At 34.7% G+C, this 20,234-nt stretch overlaps 1 protein-coding gene across 1 annotated transcript in view; it reads right to left on the bottom strand.

The window, feature by feature from the left end:
* Nucleotides 1-20,234, bottom strand: part of MMRN1 (multimerin 1) — a 66,310-nt gene that overhangs the window by 11,791 nt on the left and 34,285 nt on the right. Inside the window, exons 5-6 of the mRNA XM_090267944.1 lie at nt 20,046-20,219; nt 11,366-13,348 (exon numbers count right to left, since the gene is read on the bottom strand). Of these exons, the coding sequence (XP_090124070.1) occupies nt 11,366-13,348; nt 20,046-20,219 (2,157 nt within the window). The remainder of the gene's footprint in view (nt 1-11,365; nt 13,349-20,045; nt 20,220-20,234) is intronic.

The raw sequence follows: 20,234 nt of genomic DNA, 5'->3' as shown, positions 1-20,234 counted from the left end.
TGACAGCTCTATCTAAGACACAGAGGCAAACAAACACAGGAACCTGTCAAGATGAGGAGACAGAAAAGTATGGCCCAAAAGGGGAAACAGATCAAGATTCCAGTGGGAGAACTAAGCAACAAGGAGATAGCCAACCTAACAAACGAGGAGATATCCAACCTAATAGATGCAGAGTTAAAACAGTGGTGATAAAGATGCTCACAGACTTGACAGATACGCTTAAGTATGGCAAATGCTTAAGGGAAGAAGTGAAGGCTATGCTAAATGAAATGAAGGTAAATCTAAACAAAACCAATGGTGAAGGGAAGGAAACCAGGGTTCAAATCAACAAGTTGGAACATAAGGAAGAAAAAAACAGTCAACTAGTACAGAATGAGGAAACAAGAATTGAAACAGATGAGGAGAGGCTTAGGAACCTCTAGGACAACTTTAAACGTGCCAACATCAAACCATAGGGGTGCCAGAAGGAGAAGAGGAAGAGCAAGAAATTGAAAGCTTATGTGAGAAAATAATCAAGGAAAACTCCCGAATTTGGCTAAGGAAATAGACATACTAGTCCAGGAAGCACAGAGAGTCCCAAACAAGCTAGACCCAAAGAGGACCACACCGAGACACATCATAATTAAAATGCCAAAGGGGAAAGATAAAGAGAGAATATTAAAAGCAGCAAGAGAAAAGCAGAGAGTTACCTACAAAGGGGTGTCAATAAGACTATCAGCTGATTTCTCAAAAAGAAACTCTGTAGGCAAGAAGCGACTGGCAAGAAGTATTCAAGGTGATGAAAAGCAAAGACTTACAACCAAGAGTACTCTATACAGCAAAGCTATTATTTAGAATGGAAGGGCAGATGAAGTGCTTCTCAGATGAGGTAAAGCTAAAGGAGCTCATCATTACCAAACTATTATTATATGAAATGTCAAAGGGACTTAAGAAAAAGAAGATCAAAATTATGAACATTAAAATGACAGCAAACTCACAACTACCAACAACTAAATCTAAAAAATAAAAACAAAATCCAACTAAGCAAACCAGAATAGAACAGAATTGTAGGTATGGGGATCATTTGAAGGGTTTTTAGCTGGGAGGGGGGGAGGGGGAGGAATGAGGAAATGGTGCAGGGATTAAGAAGCATAATTGGTTGGTAGAAAATAGACAAAGGAAAGTTAAGAATAATATAGGAAAGGGTGAAGCCACAGAACTTATATGCACGACCCATGGACATGAACTAAGGGGAGTGGGATTGCTGGAGGGAAGGGGGATACTGGGCAGAGGGGAGCAAAGAGGAAAAATTGGGACTACTGTAACAACATAATCAATAAAATATACGTAAAAAAAAAAACACAGCACCCTTAACTCTATGTAAATTATACCACAAACAAACCTGTTTGCTTCAAGTCCCTCAATTTTCTACCTAAGATGTCAAAATCACTGAAGATATATTTCAGGTTCTTCATTTTTTTTATTGTAGTGTATGTATGTAGGTATGTATGTATCAAAAAGAATCTCCCCAAAGTAATGCCCCTGCTCCTTGATTTCCATTTCATCCCATTAACTTTTTTAGTTAACATTTTCATTATATCATGGTTAGATGATTGTAGTAGTTTTAAAATCACTTTTCCTAATGCTAAACAACCTCTGTCCATAAAGCTTTGAAATATATTTCCCTGACATTATACAATGTAAACATCATTGCATGTTAAAATCTTGTATTATTAAGTTTTTAGATGTTTCAGGCAAACTTTTCAGGAGAATTCAGTGTGCATGCATTTATGTATATACACATAATACTCAGACACTTTCACAAATTGTTCTGGATAGTATACATTGATAGTCTATGAAGAGAAAGTTGGCAATACTTATAAAATTTGTTTAAAATGTATATGGGCTTTAAACTACCATTTTACTTTTTGGATATTATCTTAAGGAAATAAAACTAGTGATATGCACAAAGATTTCACTAGTAGTGCAGCATTACCTAAAACAGAGGAAATTTTGAATATGCCCTAAAAGTTAAAAGTAAAATGCAGGATAAAAAATGTCAGCACATTCTTTCAGGTGATGAAGACACAGTGTAATTATCTAGGACATGAGAGGCAACAGACTTCTTGAATTTGAATATCAGCTCCAAAACTGATGAACTCTGCAACTTTGTACAAGTTATTTAACCCTGCTTGACACAGTATCCTCATCTGTAAAATAGATATAATAATAGCAGCATCTAAAGAAATTGTTTTGAAACTGCAAAATATATATGAAGCAACATAAGCCTTGTACCTACTACTAGAATACATGGCAAAAACATTTTGGATGAGAATATTAATCATATAGTAAATGCTTATGATAAATTATTATTATAATTATATAATATATATGATAAAATATAAAACTGCCTTTATTTGAGGGTTTACTATATGCCAGCCTATTTTCTTCTTTGCATTTTATGGACATTCAATATCTTCCATAATGAATATACATTACTCTTGGAGCCAGAAAGAAAAATTTTAAATCCTGCCCCCATAAACTCCTGCTGTCTTCTCACACTGAAGTAGAAGTACAACTTTGTAGCCCGGCATTCTGGCTTTCTAATCATATTTGTCAGTAGCCTCTGAGATGGTTCTTATGTTCTATTCCATTTTAGTTTCTATGTCTACAGTTTTTTCCTCTGTTATTTTGTTTACACAAGTCCTCCCTCTATCTCTATGGTTTTTCCCGCTTTTTCTAAAAGAGTTTGAGTTCTAGGACATACGCATTTTCCTTGTTTTGATCATGATTTCTCTCTCTCGCTCCTGCTCTCTTCCCATATAAGAAATATCCATGTTTATATCTTCAGTTTTATTCTTTTTCTCTAGCTATCTAATTTACTTCTGTATTCACAGGTAGTCACATCTGTACACATAATTTCCAACTTTTTTCTGATTCCAGCTCCATAATACTAATGTACTTTCAAGCATTTCTGCAGAGATAATAAATCTTTAAATTAATGTATCATAGACTAAGATTCTCTTCCTGTGTATATCTGTGTTTCCTCCTTGACACTCTTATTTCTAATAGAATGACTAACTTCTCAATCACTGATGCTTTATTTAATCTTTAGTGTTATTCTCTATTCTAAGAGTTCGTATTTTCAATTAGTTGTTATTTTCTACTAAGTATATGTTCACATTTAACTAGTATTTCCATATTCCGTTTCATTCCTTCCTCTGTCATAGAGTTGAGGTCATGATTTTCTCACTGGTCAGTCTGAATAATGCACATACATGATTATGCCATGCTCTTACATGAAAAAAATCTTAAATTGTTATGAGCAGAATGAATTTAAACATACTACACTCAACACAGGGTGTAAATGGTTGAATGAATGAATACCCAGTCCAAGAGTGCCACTTCCATGGGAGTTGCCCAAACACTCAGTTATTAATAAGATAGTAAACTCTTCCAATAATGAACTCTTGTAACACTCATCTAGTGCTTAGTATAGCCTGTGGCATCTTTCTCTTCTCTCACATTCAAAATAGCTCTACAATAACATAGCCTTCATAAGCACATGACAAAAAATAAAAATAAAAAAATAAAACATAGGAACAACCTAACGTTATATTGCTCTACAGGTACATCTTCCACTATCAACTTTTTCTAAAAATTACAAAGCTTTTGAGCCAGGACCTTGCTTTCCATTCCTTTTCCCCCCCGTTTCATGCAGATTTCACTTGTTTTCCAACAAATGGCGTCTATCCTATCATCTTATCTAATAATGGTGCAGTCTGCTCTGAATATACCACAGTACTCTGATTTCCCTGACTTTTCTCTGATCTTTCTTTTGTGTGTAGCATTTAACACCTTTTAAAATACTGAATAATTTATATTTTTATCCAGGAAGGTGGGGATTTTTTTAACATTATGATATACTCAAAGCATTTAGAACACTAATACTATTTGGCACTTAATTAATACTTGTTAGATTGAAAAGTTACAAATTGTTATGATTTTCCAAGAAAAGAGTAATAACATTAAAGATAGTTTATCTTGATTCTAAGATAAAACTGCTTAAATGAGTTTAAGCATTATATTTTGAGCTGCTATAAGATTGTGTAATAAAAATGATCTTGTAATTTTACTGTGTCTTTAATCAAAGAAAATGTTTTTAAAACATCTTCAGGCAGATTTTTTTCAAGTAAAATTCTTAGCTTACTATTTCACATGGTTTTATGAATTTTTAATTTACAATAAAAGTACCAAGTAATAAAGGTACCAAGTTTAGATTATGTTTGACAAATAGTGTTGATGTCTCATTATTTTTCAGACAGTTAGTTGGGTTACTAAGTATTTTTCATAACTTATCGTTTTCTCTGGTCATCTTAGAAGACACTTACATGCTAATGTCCACATAAAACATGCTTATCCCACTATGTCTTTGTCTCTTTCTCAATATTCTCTCCTGACTTCTTTCTCCCCAGCTACCCTTTAAAGGTTGCTGTTTGCCTGACTCTCCTCCTGGTCTCTCTGCAGCATGCATTACCCCCTGGCTTATTTTAACTATACCCAGAGTTTCAAAACACCATCCTTATGTTGATGCCTCTTAAATCTTAATTTCAAAATTTAACAATTATTTAAGATTATAAAACCTAGAATATACAGCATTCTTAAAGGAGTGTTGATTCATCATAAAAAATGATTTCCTTTTTTTGGAAAATTTAGATGTGTAATTTGGTTCCCATATCATTCTAACACATGACATGCAATAACTTTCACTGCTTTCTTTAGTTCTCCAAATGTAATAATTTTATTGGTAATTTATTTTTGAAGTTGAAGAGATGTGAGTTTAGATCAAACAACAGCGACATCAAAAAAGTACCATGTGATATTCTCTCCTACAATAACATTCGAAGTAGATTTGAATAATTCAAATTAAATTTATAGCAATATACTTATTTCTTTTCAAAACCACTAATAAGCTGTATATAGAAAAAGTGGCAATTAAAAAGTTAATGTTTTTCAAACTTCATATGAAGTTAGTATATGACACAGCTACGCTGTTACAGTTGTTCCCGCTTTTTCCCCCTTCCCTCACCTCCACCCAGCCCCGCCCTCTCCCCACCCAAGCCAGTCCCCACATTGTTGTCCGTGCCCATGGGTTGTGTGCAGATGTTCTCTGGTTAAGCCCTTCACCATCTCTCATCCTGTTCCCCACCCCCAAATCCCACATCCTTTCCAGCAGATGTCAGTCTGTTTTATGTATCTAAGCTTCTGTTACTGTTTCGTTCCTTAAAAAAAATTGTAGCATAAAAAAATAGATGTATTATTTATTTTTAGATGTACAATTTATTTTTATGCTACAGTACTTTTTGTCAAGATGCAAGTATCATGCTCAGTTAGATGACTGTGCAACAAATTCCCAATGTGACAATAATCCTTGCATTTGCCTTTTCATATTTCATAATTAACATAGCACAAAATAATATAATGTGCAAGTTTGAATTTCTAATGTTGTTAATGACCAGTTCAAAGATGCCTATACATTGTATTTAATTACAGACTAGTTCATAATTAGATTTTGTTTCAAGTCTTTGTTGTCAAAAATAATAACAATAAACTAGTTGAGAAATAGCTCCTGTGAGTCTTGTTAGAGAAAGAACCCAAGCACATACAGTAATGATGTAAATGGAACCTAGTGCTCTGTCCCATTTCCTTCTATCAGACCACATGGTATAAATTTTGGTTCAGATATGAGCATCAAATGCTTGGGTTTCTGACTGTTCACCTTAGATATCATGGCCACCTCATCGCAAGGCAAGGTGCAGAAAAGGGCAGTCAATTTGTCGGCATTCTTCCTTCAGCTGTCATCTTCCCCATGAAGGGGAATCCTATGGAACACTAGGAGAGTCTGTTTTTCTCCCAGGGAGCATTGAACAAACAGTAGTTCATTTAATATTTGCTTCAACATTGATATGCTTTGTTGACACAGGCTGGGGAGGTTATCCCCAGCAGACAGGCCTGCTAATTAATTCTGACACAAAGAATATCTTTAAGACTCTACCTTGCTGATCCTATCATGCATCTCTTCACTGTAGGAAACCTTAGCTGTGTGCATAACTATATGCTGAGTCCCATGAGTGCTTCTATCAGGTCACCAAAATTGTGTGTGGTTTTAGAGACCTTATAAAACACATCATAAATTCTCAATTCAAGCATATATCCTTCAAAATTTAACTAGCTTATGTTACGCCATTTTGTACAGAATCCATTTATTAGTTATCTTGAGCTATAGTATTTGAAAACATTGATTTTTATAGTATAGAAAAGCATTTAAATATTAAAAAATAACAGAAAAAATCACTTAAATTTTTTGCAGATATTTTCAATGTTTGTCAATGCACATACATTTTTACAGTTAAACCTCTACATTTTGTATCCTGTTCTTTTTGATTTATCATTATATGATAAGTATAAGCTCATTTATAAACAGTATGTTGAATTTAAAACAATGATTTATAAAAGTAAATATAGGGAACTATGGAATACCATGAATTTGTAAATTATGTTGATGTGTGGAAAGAATTATATATGAAATAATAAGTAATAGATAATATTATAAAAATAAAATATAAACATTTAATACAGCTAAGAAAATTGCATCATATATTAACGAGGAACTTTTAAACTGCATGCAGGTTATTTCCTTGATCCTTAAAATAAACTTGTAAGGTGGGTGTGTTATTCTTATTTTATAAATGAGGAAAGTAAGGTTTAGAAAAATTGCTTATTACAAATAAGTATGTTGCCAAGCAGAATTTGAATTTGGTTTCCTGATTCCAGATTCAGTGGTCTTTAGTCATCCCGACTTCCTTTATGTAGTCACAAAAATTAGAAATGGTTTCAAAATCATATAAAACAGTTAAATATTCACTAGGTTCTTATTTTTCTCTTTTAATCTGCTATAATTATAAGTTAAAAAGTTCTATTTGGTACATTATCAAATCTTTTACATAATGTAAATCTTTCTTAGGAGGAGTGAGGTGATAATTATGAACAAAAGAGGCTTATTAAGGAGCACCCCACATACATTTGGTATATTTGGGGAAGTAATTAAAATTAAAAGTCAAAGGTCACAAGCAGGAGACGTACATCTCAGCAATGACTGACATTATATTATGTATACCAAGATTCAGCTCGTCATGGTAGGCAAGCAGCCAAACTCTCTCTGCAAGGACAAGTCTGCCAATTGCTATACAAACAAATTTTCAAAGATGAATTAATACCCTTTTGGTGTCTATTGGAATACTGTTTAGAAAAAAATAAAATATTTAGTGTATCAACCAGAACAGCTTATCAGCATTGGCCTAGGAAGAACCATAACTAGTATTACTGAGTGCAATAATGACTCAAACCAAAGTGATAGGGATGAATACTCTAAATTTTGCCCTTCTGCATCAGTCAGAAGGAGATCTTGTAAATAATTGATGGTGACTTTCAATGACAACTGCCTACTGGCCATATCATAGAAAAGTAGCAGCTTTACCTCCTTCTGATCAGTGTAGAAACAAAGGGCAGTATTTATATCCTCAAGAAAGGAAACTCCCTGGGAATATCAACTCTGGCTACAGGGAATATTCAGATATGGTCATACTCTTGAATAGAGAAGCATGAAACAGAAGCAAAAGGAAGAGAAAGGCAGGTGAATATACTCCACACACTCTGAGTACAAGTAGTTGAGGTCTGAGCCCTGAATCCAATAAGAGTCAGGCTTAATCTCTTACTAGTTGTATGACCATTGGCAGGATACTCTAGTTCACCTATTTGAGGGTTAGTTTACGCATTTTCGAAATAAGAATAATAATAGCTCATAGGTATTATTAAATAAAATAATGTATGGAGTATAATTTATACAGTGCCTGGGATAGAGTAAAGTGCTAAATAGTATTCAGTATTATGTTATTATAATATTACTAGCGTTAGGCTTCAAAGTAAATAGATTAAATGAAAAAAACATGTTAATATGATTTTTTTTCCTACAAATTGCACTTATTCTACAAATGATAGTAGCAACAATCCGAATATTATTGTGAGATTTGTAGGATGATGATAAATTATCTTGTGTTGTTAGTTATGTATGGGAGCAATGTGGCTATATGGTATTTACAATGCAATAGCAAAAGTTAAAGGAAATACAGCCAAATTTAGCCAGTGTGTCAGTGTGTTCCACCTCTGGTATAAAATAGCATCAAAGGAAGTAGTTGATATTGCAATTGATTTATGCTTATAGGAGAACTTAGCCTGAGTCCACTAGTTTCATCACTGTGCATAGAGTTGACCTGTTTAGCTGTCCAGTGAATGCCATCAGGTTTATGGCCTATAGTAGCAGGTGGCTTAATTAGCATGTGTACCTATGCACCCACCTAAAATTATGTTACTGGTCCTACATAAAGTGAGTATCTATGCCATACATGAAAGTAGGTCAATATATTTTTATTGTCCTGGCATGGTTATTATCTTCACTGAGATAAAGATAACACACTGTTAATGTTTAATCTTTAGCCTATAAAAATTCTACTTACAATAAATAAAGAAATAGGAAGCAATTTTATCAAGGCATCATTGCAAAAAAGAATCAGAACTGAGTTAATTATTAGCTCATTATGCCCAATAATTATAAGCTCCTAACATGCATACTTTATACTATAAAAGTCTGTAAGTTCTTATGTTCTATTAAGACTTTTAACTCAATTACTTTTGAATTAATGTTCAAAATTTTATACTTACTGCATAGACCCAGATATTTTTTGATTTAAGAAAAAAAAGTGATGCCGTTTCCCTGGCATATGACTACACATCCTGTAGATCTTAAATGAAGCTCATTTGTAAATCCATTGACCAAGGATTAACATAGTATGGAAAAAAACCAACTCATTATTATTTCTAAACTTATTATTATTATAAGAATATGTAAATATTAAGTTCTACCTTTCTCTTAGAAACATATATCTAAATAACTTGTACTATACTTCCACAGGGCAAGGTTAGTTCTCCTGGGTCAGGTTAATTTAAAGGTAGCCATAAATAAATGCAATAATTTAAATAGTCAAGAGACAATTTACCTCTGTCTATTTTGTGATTTTAAATATTATCATAACTTTAAGGGATTAAACATGAGTTATATTAGGATCATGATCACTCTTTTGTAGATAAAAAGCAATAAAATACAAAATCCACCCAAATGGGTATATAATTTAACAGTAGATATGTATGAGAGGAACACTGGCACTTCCTTCAGTAGGAATCAGTAACTATTCTTTTGATTGTGGAAAGATTATTTAATATTACTCATATACCAAACATATTCATAAATACTTCCTTCACACAGAGACTATTAAGTAGTTTATATGCATTGCACTGAATTTGCCTTCTTCCAAAATGTATGCCCCTTCCTCAGTGTTTACAAACATCTGTTAAAGGTACTGCTACTCTCTCACTTTCCAAATTCAAAACCTTAGACTATTCTAGGTCTCTCCTTCCCTAAGTGCCAAGCATTCAGACTATGAACAGCTCACTTTTTTTTTACAATGATGTCGTCGTCGTCGTCGGCAGCCGTCCGTCTCGAGAGACGATGGTGTAGCTTCTTAAGTGTCTATCTGTACCGCCGAGAATGGCTGTGCAGTCCGACTCGGGAGTGACACGGTATCTGTCTCCTCCCGTGTTGAATTGACATCTTGCGATGACGCTGGAGTGTCCTCTCCAGTGGAGCTGAAGCTACAGAGCCTGGGCAGGGTGATATGGAGGGTCTGCTGTTGCCCATGCAGCAGACCCCCCCTCTCTTCGCAGCTGAAGGGTCCAAGGGAAAGACGGAGTCGATACAGCTTGGCTTCAGGTGCGCCGCAGGAGTTGCCGGTGTTGACTACAACGTCAAACCGCCTTAGGGACTCCGGCTCCGGATTTTCTGTCGGGGTTTACTCCCTTAGCCTTTCCCCAGAAGAGGTATGCCGCAAGGCAGCGGAGGTTTTTTGGAGTCAGAGTTTTCCTTCTCTGATGTACCCTGACTGGAAGATCGAACCAGCGACACTTAGCTCACAGGCCGACGCTCAATCCACTGAGCTAAACCAGCCAGGGTATACAATGATGTAGTCTACAACATATTTCTAGCAATATGCTCAGTAAAATATCTACTGTATTCCCATTACATGAAAAGGAAGAAATGGTTTCTTCAGAGAAACGAACTTAACTGAGGCTACACAGAAACTCACTGAAACAGGTAGGACCAGAATCATGACTGGTTGAGCCCCAGATAACTAATTTTTCCACTATTCCTCTATTTCTGGTGATTTTATTCTCACAAAATTTCTCACAACTGTTTAAACTACCTCTTCCTTTGATCTGTCTCTTACTGCTTTTGCCAATAATGTCCTAACGGGTATGTTTAAGTTCATTTTTTGCAGTCAGCAATACAATACTGGTAGTTTCTTACCTCATTCAACCCTATGTTCCAAATTTTCAAAGACCACTTTTTACAAAATTGTATCTAAATGTCTTAGTGTTATGATCTGAGTGTCCCTCCTCAAATTAATATTTTGAAATCCTAACCCCCAAAGCTGATGACATTCAGAGCCAGGGCCTTTGGGAGGTGCTTAGTGCATGAGCGTGGAACCCTCATGAATGGGATTAATGCCCTTTAGAAAAGAGATCCCACAGAGATCCCTCACCCCTTTCCCTATTGAAGGACACAATGAGAAGTCACCAGCTATGAACAAAAAAGGGAGCCCTCACCAGAATGTGACCAGACTGGGACCTCATCTTGGACTTCATAGCTTCCAAAACTGTGAGAAATAAATTTCTATTGTTCATGAGTCACCCAGTCTGTGGTATTTTCTCATGATAGCCTGAATAAACTATGATAATTAGCTGGGTATTCATGGGCTTCTGTAATCTACCAAAATAAAATCCGGCTTACTTATACATTCAATTTGTCAGTCATTCAACAGACATTTTGCTGGGTAATGCCAAAATGAGTAATACATATTCTGGTCTTACTCATCAAGAAGCTCATTGTATAATAGCTTTCTTTAATTATATATGCAGAGAATAATGTTCTACAGAGGCGATTTTGACCATATTATAAGGGTCTTACCAGAAAAAAAGTTAAGAAACATGTAGACAAATATATATATATTATAAACATTTGTTTTATATTAATGACTAATTTATATAGGATAGGATCAAATTCAAATAATACTTCAGTGATCTTTGAATTACTTAACTATTTAACCAAGTTCAAGTAAGTGCCTTTTATATCTATGGTCTTGCTAAACCATACAGATATACTAAATACCATTTAAATAGAAAGAGAGATTAAACTTATTTTTCAATGGTAACTTACCAGGAGATAGAATGTTGTCTGTGTTTCTTTGGGTTCGGCCAATAAGGACAGTGGTAACATTCACTGTTGGTTTCTTAAATGCATTGGGTTTCTTCAGAAATGATTTTATTTGCTTCTGAGACTTGAAAACATTTGCAAGACTACTAGACAATGATTGATTTATATACCAAGTTAAATTAAATAAAGCAGTTTGAGTTTTTATTTCGATTACTGATTCTACAAATTCTGTCAGACCTTTCTGAAGAAGCTGAATATCTGGTAGCGAACCATTGATCCACTTAGGCACGGTAGCATTCAGTTCTGTTATACGTGTAGCAGCATTATGGCACATCGTTAAAGCTTCATAGAGAGTTTTGTTGAGGAAAGAGAGGTTAATTGAAAGATGAATGGATTTTGTTTCCAGTGCCTTAAATCTAGAAGTTAACACCTGCAGTTGAAGAGCCTGGTCTCTCTCATTTGTGGTCACCCTGCCTTCTTTTAGTGAAACATAATATGGTGTGAGCATCTTGGTCACTTTAGACTCAATCTCTTGCAACCGAGTTTCAAAATTTTTGGAAATCTTTGTGGCTGAGAGCATTTTTTCCTCCAAATGACTCATATTTTCCTTGTATTGTTTCACTTGAGAAGTGGTTTCATTGACCGTTTGATAAATCTTTTGTAAGCTGAACTGACTTAATTTTTCCTCTTTAGGAATATCTGCAAGGGCCTTAGCAACTTGCAAAACAAAGTTGTATCTCTGATCATTATTGACTAAAATCTGAATAGAATCATTCAAACGTTGGAATTGAGGAATAAATGTCAAAATAGTTTCCATATTTTGGGTATATTTATCATTAACCTTGGGATTGCACTTTATCATACTTAAAGCCTCTTTTAACATGTAGTTATCTTGAATGAAATCAATGGCATTGTTTATAATAGTCATTGTGTTATTTAGGCCATCTTCCAATTCTAAGGCATATTCATTGATACGTCTGTCTGAGGCATCACTACGACTCTGTACTTCATTTCTAAGTAGGTTGTATCTTTTGGTAAGTTCTTTGATAAGAAAATTTAGACTGTTGACAGCACTAGTCAGATTTTCCACTTTTTTCCTTATAGCTATTGCTTCTTTTGGTTGTTCATATGTCATTGTCTCTCTAAATGATGCTCCCCGCTCAAGCAAGGGTTGAAGGATCTCCATATCGTGAGTCAAATCATTTAGTTGCTCACTCATTTTATCAATTTTATTGTCCATGGGAAAGATAACCTCAGCCAATGTTTGGTTTAAAACTTGTAAATTCTCTTCTGTGTCCTTAATTTGAAATTTAAAATCATTTCTGCACTTGGATAACATGTCTTCACATTCACCCTTAAAATATTCTTTCTCTGTTTCCAAAGTGATGGTGAGATTGTTAATCTTGCTGTCTTGGATGTGTAAATCATCAAACATTTGCATCATCATCAAACCTTGCTTCTTTATATTTTTATGTAGAGTAGACATGTACTCAGTGACATTTTCATTAACTGACTCAGCAGCTGGAACACTCTTCTGATGTGATACTTGTTCTGTTAACTCTTCATGTATTTCCTTCATTTTCGAAAGAGTCTTATGGAGGGATTCACAATACAGAATGTTCCTTGAGTGTTCCTTTTCTAGGGCACCTTCTAAATGAGTTTGCTTTGCTTCTAATTCTTTGATAGACTTCTCACATGTAAAAGACATTTCTTGCTTTATATTCTCAATGTGATTTTTAAGATCTAGTATATCAGTCAAAGTGGGCTTATTCTCCTGCATTAAAACAGACTTTTGCTGGACTGTTATTGAGACCACTGATTTATTTACTTGTTGAATTATGTGTTTGGTGTCTTCAAGGTCCTTTGATAGTCTTGATATACTCTTGAAGAGCTGTGCAACAGTCTCTTGCATGTCATTTTGGAAAATTTTAAGTTGTTGTCTAACTATGTCCTTTACCAGATCATTAATGCTGTCAGATTTTAGACCTAGAAAAAGAAGTAATAAAAACAAACAAACAAACAAACAAAAAAACAATAAATGACACATGATTTTAACTATGTAAACTTTAGCTATCTCTAAAAAGATTTTTAAAAGTTTGAGGTCAAACATTAATAAGGTAGTACTAAAAATACTTCTTGACTACACTTGTGAAATTTTAAAAAATTTCTGCAATTTACAGAAGGTGATCACTTTCTTAATTGATAAAGCCTGAAGGGGGAAATCAATTGAAGTGTAGAATATACCAGAACCATAAAACTAAATTTCTCTGGACAAATGACATGAGGGAACTACTACTGTCTTGAGTTAACAGGCTCTTGTATGCAATGATTCTAGGTCTAGTTTTAGCCTTGTATGAAAATTAATGACTTTGGGTTTTCTGCCTCAGTAAATAATACCTGATGTTAGGCCATGATTATGTTGTTTGGTTTCTAGTAATTAAATTTCAGAGCCTATGTTTTGAGGTTATAAAAAAACAATAAATTGACTGCAGAAAAATAATTTTATATATTCCCAAATAAAGAATAATATGAAGAAACAGTTACAATATTCAACAGTAGTTTATGATAATAATAGTAATAATAATAATAAGAGGTTTAGAGATCAATAAATCAAATAAAAACAGAAATTCAAGATAGACTATAATTATCATAATATGACATTAATTCTTAACCAAAAGATAGAAGCCACTTCCCACAAATGAAACACACAGCAGTATCTTCATATTAGAATGCATGGACAAATCATAAACCATGTGGACAGTTCTAAAAGTAGCATTTAAAAAAAAGGAAAATAAAAAGGATCCTGCACTATTCAGAAGTATTTAGAATAGAAAATGAATATCTAAAAATGTAAAAAATCAAAACAAAACCAAGTGAAACAAAAAAACTGTTAAAAAACAGAAAGTGAGAATAAAACATGGCCTTGGGGCATGTTTATAATACATATGAAGCACATAAAAATGGAAGATATGTCTATTCTAAAATGTAAGCAATGACTATAATGTAAAATACCAGCAACACAATACAAAGAATTTTAAACAACGAGGTCTGAACAATGGAGTATTACGAAATGATTATGGCTACTATGAAGTTTATTCAAGAAAAATGATTATAGGACTAAAATATACAGTCTCTACATGTATATATTTTGTTAGCAAGTTTCTAAAACTATTTAAAATTTATGAAAGACAGAAAAGTTATTATGGAAGAGCAATTATACCAAATAGAATGATGTATCACTTGAGCATCTTGATATTATTTAATCTGGTACTAAGATATAGCTGTAAATTGTACACAGCTGTAAATGTTGTTTATATAGATAAGTATTTTCCTGGAAATCCTAGATCCTAAAGATCAATGCTGGAAATCCTACACCCATTGATCTTTAAGAGTCTAGAGTTTTCAGCATTAAAAATAAAATTATCATACATGTATAAACCTAGTGAAAACTGAAATAAATCTAAAAAACCAAAAAGTAAATATCAATTTGTATACAATAAAAAATAAAACATATGAAGTATGGAACAGTAATCAATGACATATAGCAGCAAAGTACTAAGGAAAGACTAAATTAATTAGAAAAGGTTACACAGCCACAATTAAGATAACTTCTACTGAAATAGTCCTAGCTTTTGTACTTAATAATATAATTACATTAGAAAGACTTTAAAGTACTTTTATTCTCCAAATTTTACTTGGCATTTAACCAGTCACCCATCTATAAAACAAATCTTGAGTACGCTCTATATGCCACACATAAAATGATTTTGAAAACTGTTTTTCTGACATTAAAAATAAAATATGTTAGCTTTACTGAGTGATTGCATTTTCTACAGGATTATTTAATTATTTACTCTTCATTAAAACTGTTTTTAATTCTTATGACAAGAGCTTGATGAAATACAATAAAATACTTAAGGTTAGAAATCAGACTTTCATGAAAATTACAATCTTATAATTTTGGCTTTAAAATTATTTTCAAGATTGTAAAAAGCAAAATAACACTTAAACATAATTAATGAATAATGGACAATAATAATAGTATTTAATTTCAGTGGTGAAAAACAATGTGATCTGAAAGTCAAAAAAAGAATGACAGTAGGTAAAACATTGTAAATAGGTAAAGATCAGTACAGATTCTTGATCAAAGTAATTAAGAAAAAAGTAAACAATGAAAATGAAAATTAGGAAGTACTTTAGCTGTTATTTAATGGAAAAATATATCGAGTAAAGGGTAAAATTACAGAAGTGTCTGAAAATAAATAAGATTATTTACTTAAAAACTTGTTTTAGGGTTAGAAACTTTTCAGGTAACATTTCTATAATTTGTAATCAAAGGAACATCTGTGCAAAAACCTGATTTTGCAAAAATACATAAAAGTGATTTATGTTACTATTTGAATGAGCACATCATTTTAATTTCATTTGCTTCTGTTTCATATGATACATGTGTTTCTTCTACTTTCTAAAAATGATATTGTGTTTGGTGACTTAATAGATATATTTGATACTAGACACGTTGACATGCCACTTCTGTGGTCATGAATTATGGCCTATTCATAACATTCAAAAACCTCTTAAGGAATTGGGGCATTTGATTTTGAGCACTTTTTATGGCTATTAGCAGATAAAGCAGTGTTTCTCATCTCAGCATTAGACTAAGCAAGAGAAGAGGTTGTGGTTTTGCTAGGCAAGCATAGTGCCTGGAAGAGTGAGTTTGCTTTGGTTGCCTAAGCCAACATTCATTGACGATAAGCCCTTTGATTCTCATAATTGATTTTGCTCAGTATACAATTAATGCCTCCTAATGAGGAAGGAATTTTGTTGTTTTATATTTTTTTCTGTGTCGCTGCCAGAATTTTTGTTAGTAGGTTTATAAGAAGCAGGTGACAGGTTTAATTCTCTCAGGTTATGATAACCAAATTTTGCTAAAGAAATTTCATTATGGTGGTTATAGTCAATTATATACTGTGTCTTTTTGACTTCCTGCTCATGCTATCACTTCAGGGAAAACGTATTTCTCTCTTATGTTTGTCGTCAATAAGTTTTGGTTCTAGGGGACATACCAGAAACTTAGGACAGGCTCTTTCTTTCAGTGGCTTATTAGCATCAATTATTTACATGATTAAAAACAATCATGGTTACTCTATGCTGGTAGATGATACGGAAATAGAAAAGGCCACCTTTTAAAATGTCTTTTTACCTATAAACCACAGGTAAACAATAGAAAAAAACAATTTGTGAGTGATAGAAATGGAGTTGTACAGTCAGTATTCTTTATTTATAGAACAAAGTGAAAGAGACCAATAATCCTGAAACTTGAAAACAAACAATAAACCCAGTGAACTGAGAAGTTCCTAATAACCAAGATATTTTCATAGAACACCTATGCTTCACATGAAACCACTTGGGCCAATTAACTTTTCCTGCTCCATCACTTATTAGTTGAGATGGTTTCTCTTCATAAAAGCCTTCCCTGGTCTCCTTACACTGGGTTTGTTAAGTCAGACCTGTTGTCCCATGTGCTGAACACTACCAGAGCAATTAGCTCACTATCAAAAATCTCTGTGGAAGGCAGAATTATGCTGCCCTGACCAAGAGGTCCACACCCTAATTCCCTGAACTGGTGAAGATGCTATCTTACAATACATGGCAAAAGGGCCTTATGAGATGTGATTAAGGTTAAGAACCTTGAAATGAGGAGATTAGTCTGGATTATACCTGTGAACTGAGCCCAATGTAATTATGTGAGTCCTTAAAAGAGGAAGGGGAAAGCCAAAGAGGGGGTCTGAGAGGTGTCAGAAGGACTCAACAGCTGTTGCAGGCTTTTGAAGATGGAGAAAGAAGTCCATGTGCCAAGAAATGCAGTGACCTCTCAAAGCTGGGAACAGGCTTTAGTCCTACTACTGCAAGAAAATGAATTCTGACCATTTGAATTAGCAGGATATAGATTATCCCATAGACCTCCAGAAAGGAACACAGCCTGCTGTTTTAAAAGCACAAAATTCATTTAGGGGGTTGTCTTTTCATTGATGGTTTCCTTTGCTGTGCAAAAAACATTTTAGTTTGATGTAATCCCATCTGTTTATAATTTCCCTTGCCCAAGGAGAATCATAGATAGCGATCAGGCTGACAGCTCTTATGGAGGAGGTGATTATGAAAATGAAAAGGACTCATGGAAAGGGACATTAATGTGGTGACTGCAGGCAGAGAGGGTGGGGGACAGTGGCAAAGAGTGTAAGGGGGATAAATGGTAAGAAAAAAAAAATAGGGACTTCCGGCCAAGATGGAGGTGTAGACAGACATGCTGCATCACCCTCCACAACTAAGAAGAAATACAACTACCTCAAAACTAGAAACAACCAGAAGTTCCAGAAAATCAAACTACATGGAAGTCCAGCAAACAAAGATATAAAGAAGAAATACTCATCCAGACAGGTAGGAGGGGTGGAACCAAGGCAGAGAGAATGTGGTGTGGTGGCGGCAGCTGCAGCAGCAGCGGCCTACTGGAGGAAAGCGCAGTCACACATTTTAAAAAGTCAGGAGGGACACCTGGGGAGTGTTCCCAGCTCCTCACCAGATCTTGCAGCTCACGTTCCCAGCACCGGGGAAATCAAGTCTCATTGCTTCTGACTGTGCAGGCCAGCAGAGTCTGCTTGTTTAAAGGGCCCACACAGTCGTAGAATGTCTGCAGACCCAGCCACTGTGGGAACTATGGCCAGGACAGTGACTAGAGTGGTGCCAGTCCGGTGCAGAAGTGCGAGAGGTGCCTGGAAAGGAGGCGAGTGCTGGGCAGGCAGCATTGTTCCCTCTCAGACCCCTCCCCCACATACAGCACCACAATGTGGTGAAACAGGTCATCCCTGTACTGACGAATCCCTAAGGCTCTGCCCCTTACAATGTAACAGGAGTGACAGCTCTACCTGAGACACAGAGGCAAACAAACACAGGAGCCTGTCAGAATGAGGAGACAGACAAGTATGGTCCAAAAGGGGGAACAGATCAAGGTTCCAGTGGGAGAACTAAGCGACAAGGACATAGCCAAACTAACAGATGAGGAGATAGACAACCTAAGAGATAAAGAATTCAAAACACTGGTGATAAAGATGCTCACAGGCTTGACAGATATGCTTGAGTACGGCAAACACATAAGGGAAGAAGTGAAGGCTATGCTAAGTGAAATGAAGGAAAATCCACACAAAATCAATGGTGAAGGGAAGGAAACCGGGTTTTAAATCAATGATTTGGAACAGAAGGAAGAAGAAAACAGTCAACCAGTGCAGAATGAGGAAGCAAGAATTGAAAAAAATGAGGAAAACTTTGCAAATTTTGCGAAGGAGATGAACATACAGGTCCAGGAAGCACGGAGGGTCCCAGGTGAGCTGGACCCAGAGGGGACTACACCAGTACACACCATGACTGAGATGCCAAAGGTGAAAGATAAAGACAGAGTCCTGGGGGCAGCAAGAGAGAGGCGGAGAGTTGCCTGCAGGGGGTTGCCTATAGGATTATTAGCTGATTTCTCAGAGGACACTTTGCAGGCAGGAAGGGAATGGCAAGAAGTATTCAATGTGATGAAAGGCAACCAGGATTACTCTATCCAGCAAAGCTATCATTTGGAATGGAAGGGCAGATGAAGCGCTTCCCAGACAAGGTGAAGTTAAAGAAGCTCATCATCACCAAGCCATTATTATATGAAATGTCAAAGGGACTTACTAAAGAAAAAGAAGATCAAAACTATGAACACTAAAATGAAAGCAAACTCACAACTGTCAACAACTTAATCTAAAAAATAAAAACAAAATCCAACTAAGCAAACCAGAATAGGAACAGAATCATAGGTATGGAGATCATTTGGAGGGTTATCTGCTGGGAGGGTAGAAATGGGGAAATGGTGCAGGGACTAAGAAGCATAATTGGTTGGTACAAAATAGACAGGGATAAGTTAAGAATAAGATAGGAAAGGGTGAAGCCAAAGAACTTATATGCACAACCCACGGATGTGAACTAAGAGGGGGTGGGATTTCTGGAGGGAAGGGGGGGTACTGGGCAGAGGGGAGCAAAGGGGGAAAAATTGGGACTACTGTAACAACATAATCAATAATAATAGGCGCTGAAAATATAAAAACACAAAATTCAGGCAAAGTTGATTCACATTTATAAAGAAATTATTATTTCTTTGATCTGAAATGTTTTAGAATATGTTTTCTTGATTATACTCCAGAGCTAGATATTGTAATTTCTGGGATAATAATGCACTTTAGATTTAGCCTAAATACCTTCACCAATATTATTGAGCCAACCATGAATCTAGCTACCTTGTTAATCATTCCTTAATCTCATCTTTATCCTGAACTGGAAAGAATAATAAAAATAAATCAAATATGGCTCATAGTTAAGTTTCTTTTAAATATAAAGAAGTACAAGTCAGGCTATAACTAGGTAAGTAACGTTAATAAATAAGATTAAATATTTAATTAAAGTTTTGACTAGTGAAAAATATTTAGATATTTCAAATTATTTGAGAAACTATGTCATTTTAAAATCTTATTAAAAATATTTATATCAGATTAATATATCACACAATCTAAAGCAAAGAAACCACAGTGATATAAGAAAAGATAAATGAGTTCTTTGCCTTTTGTCTTAACTGAATGAATAACTTATTTGGTTTTACTTTTACCTTTTAGGAAAGATTGAAATCCCCTGCCTTTATTTTCATTGATTTTCTCTTCTAGGGAGGAGTATGTGTTCCTTACATCAGTCACAGCCAAAGAAATATTGTCAATCTTCTTCTGCAAAAGGGTCAATTTCATTGCATGGTGGTTCATCTGATCAGTCATTTTTTGTGTCCCTGCTGTATATAGAAGAG

This window comes from Furipterus horrens, unplaced genomic scaffold (assembly GCF_987537825.1).
Source record: "Furipterus horrens unplaced genomic scaffold, mFurHor1.1.pri manual_scaffold_2, whole genome shotgun sequence".
Taxonomy (NCBI): Eukaryota; Metazoa; Chordata; class Mammalia; order Chiroptera; family Furipteridae; genus Furipterus; species Furipterus horrens.
The sequence above is the reverse complement of the archived record's forward strand: the minus strand, read 5'-3'. Positions and strand labels throughout refer to the sequence as shown.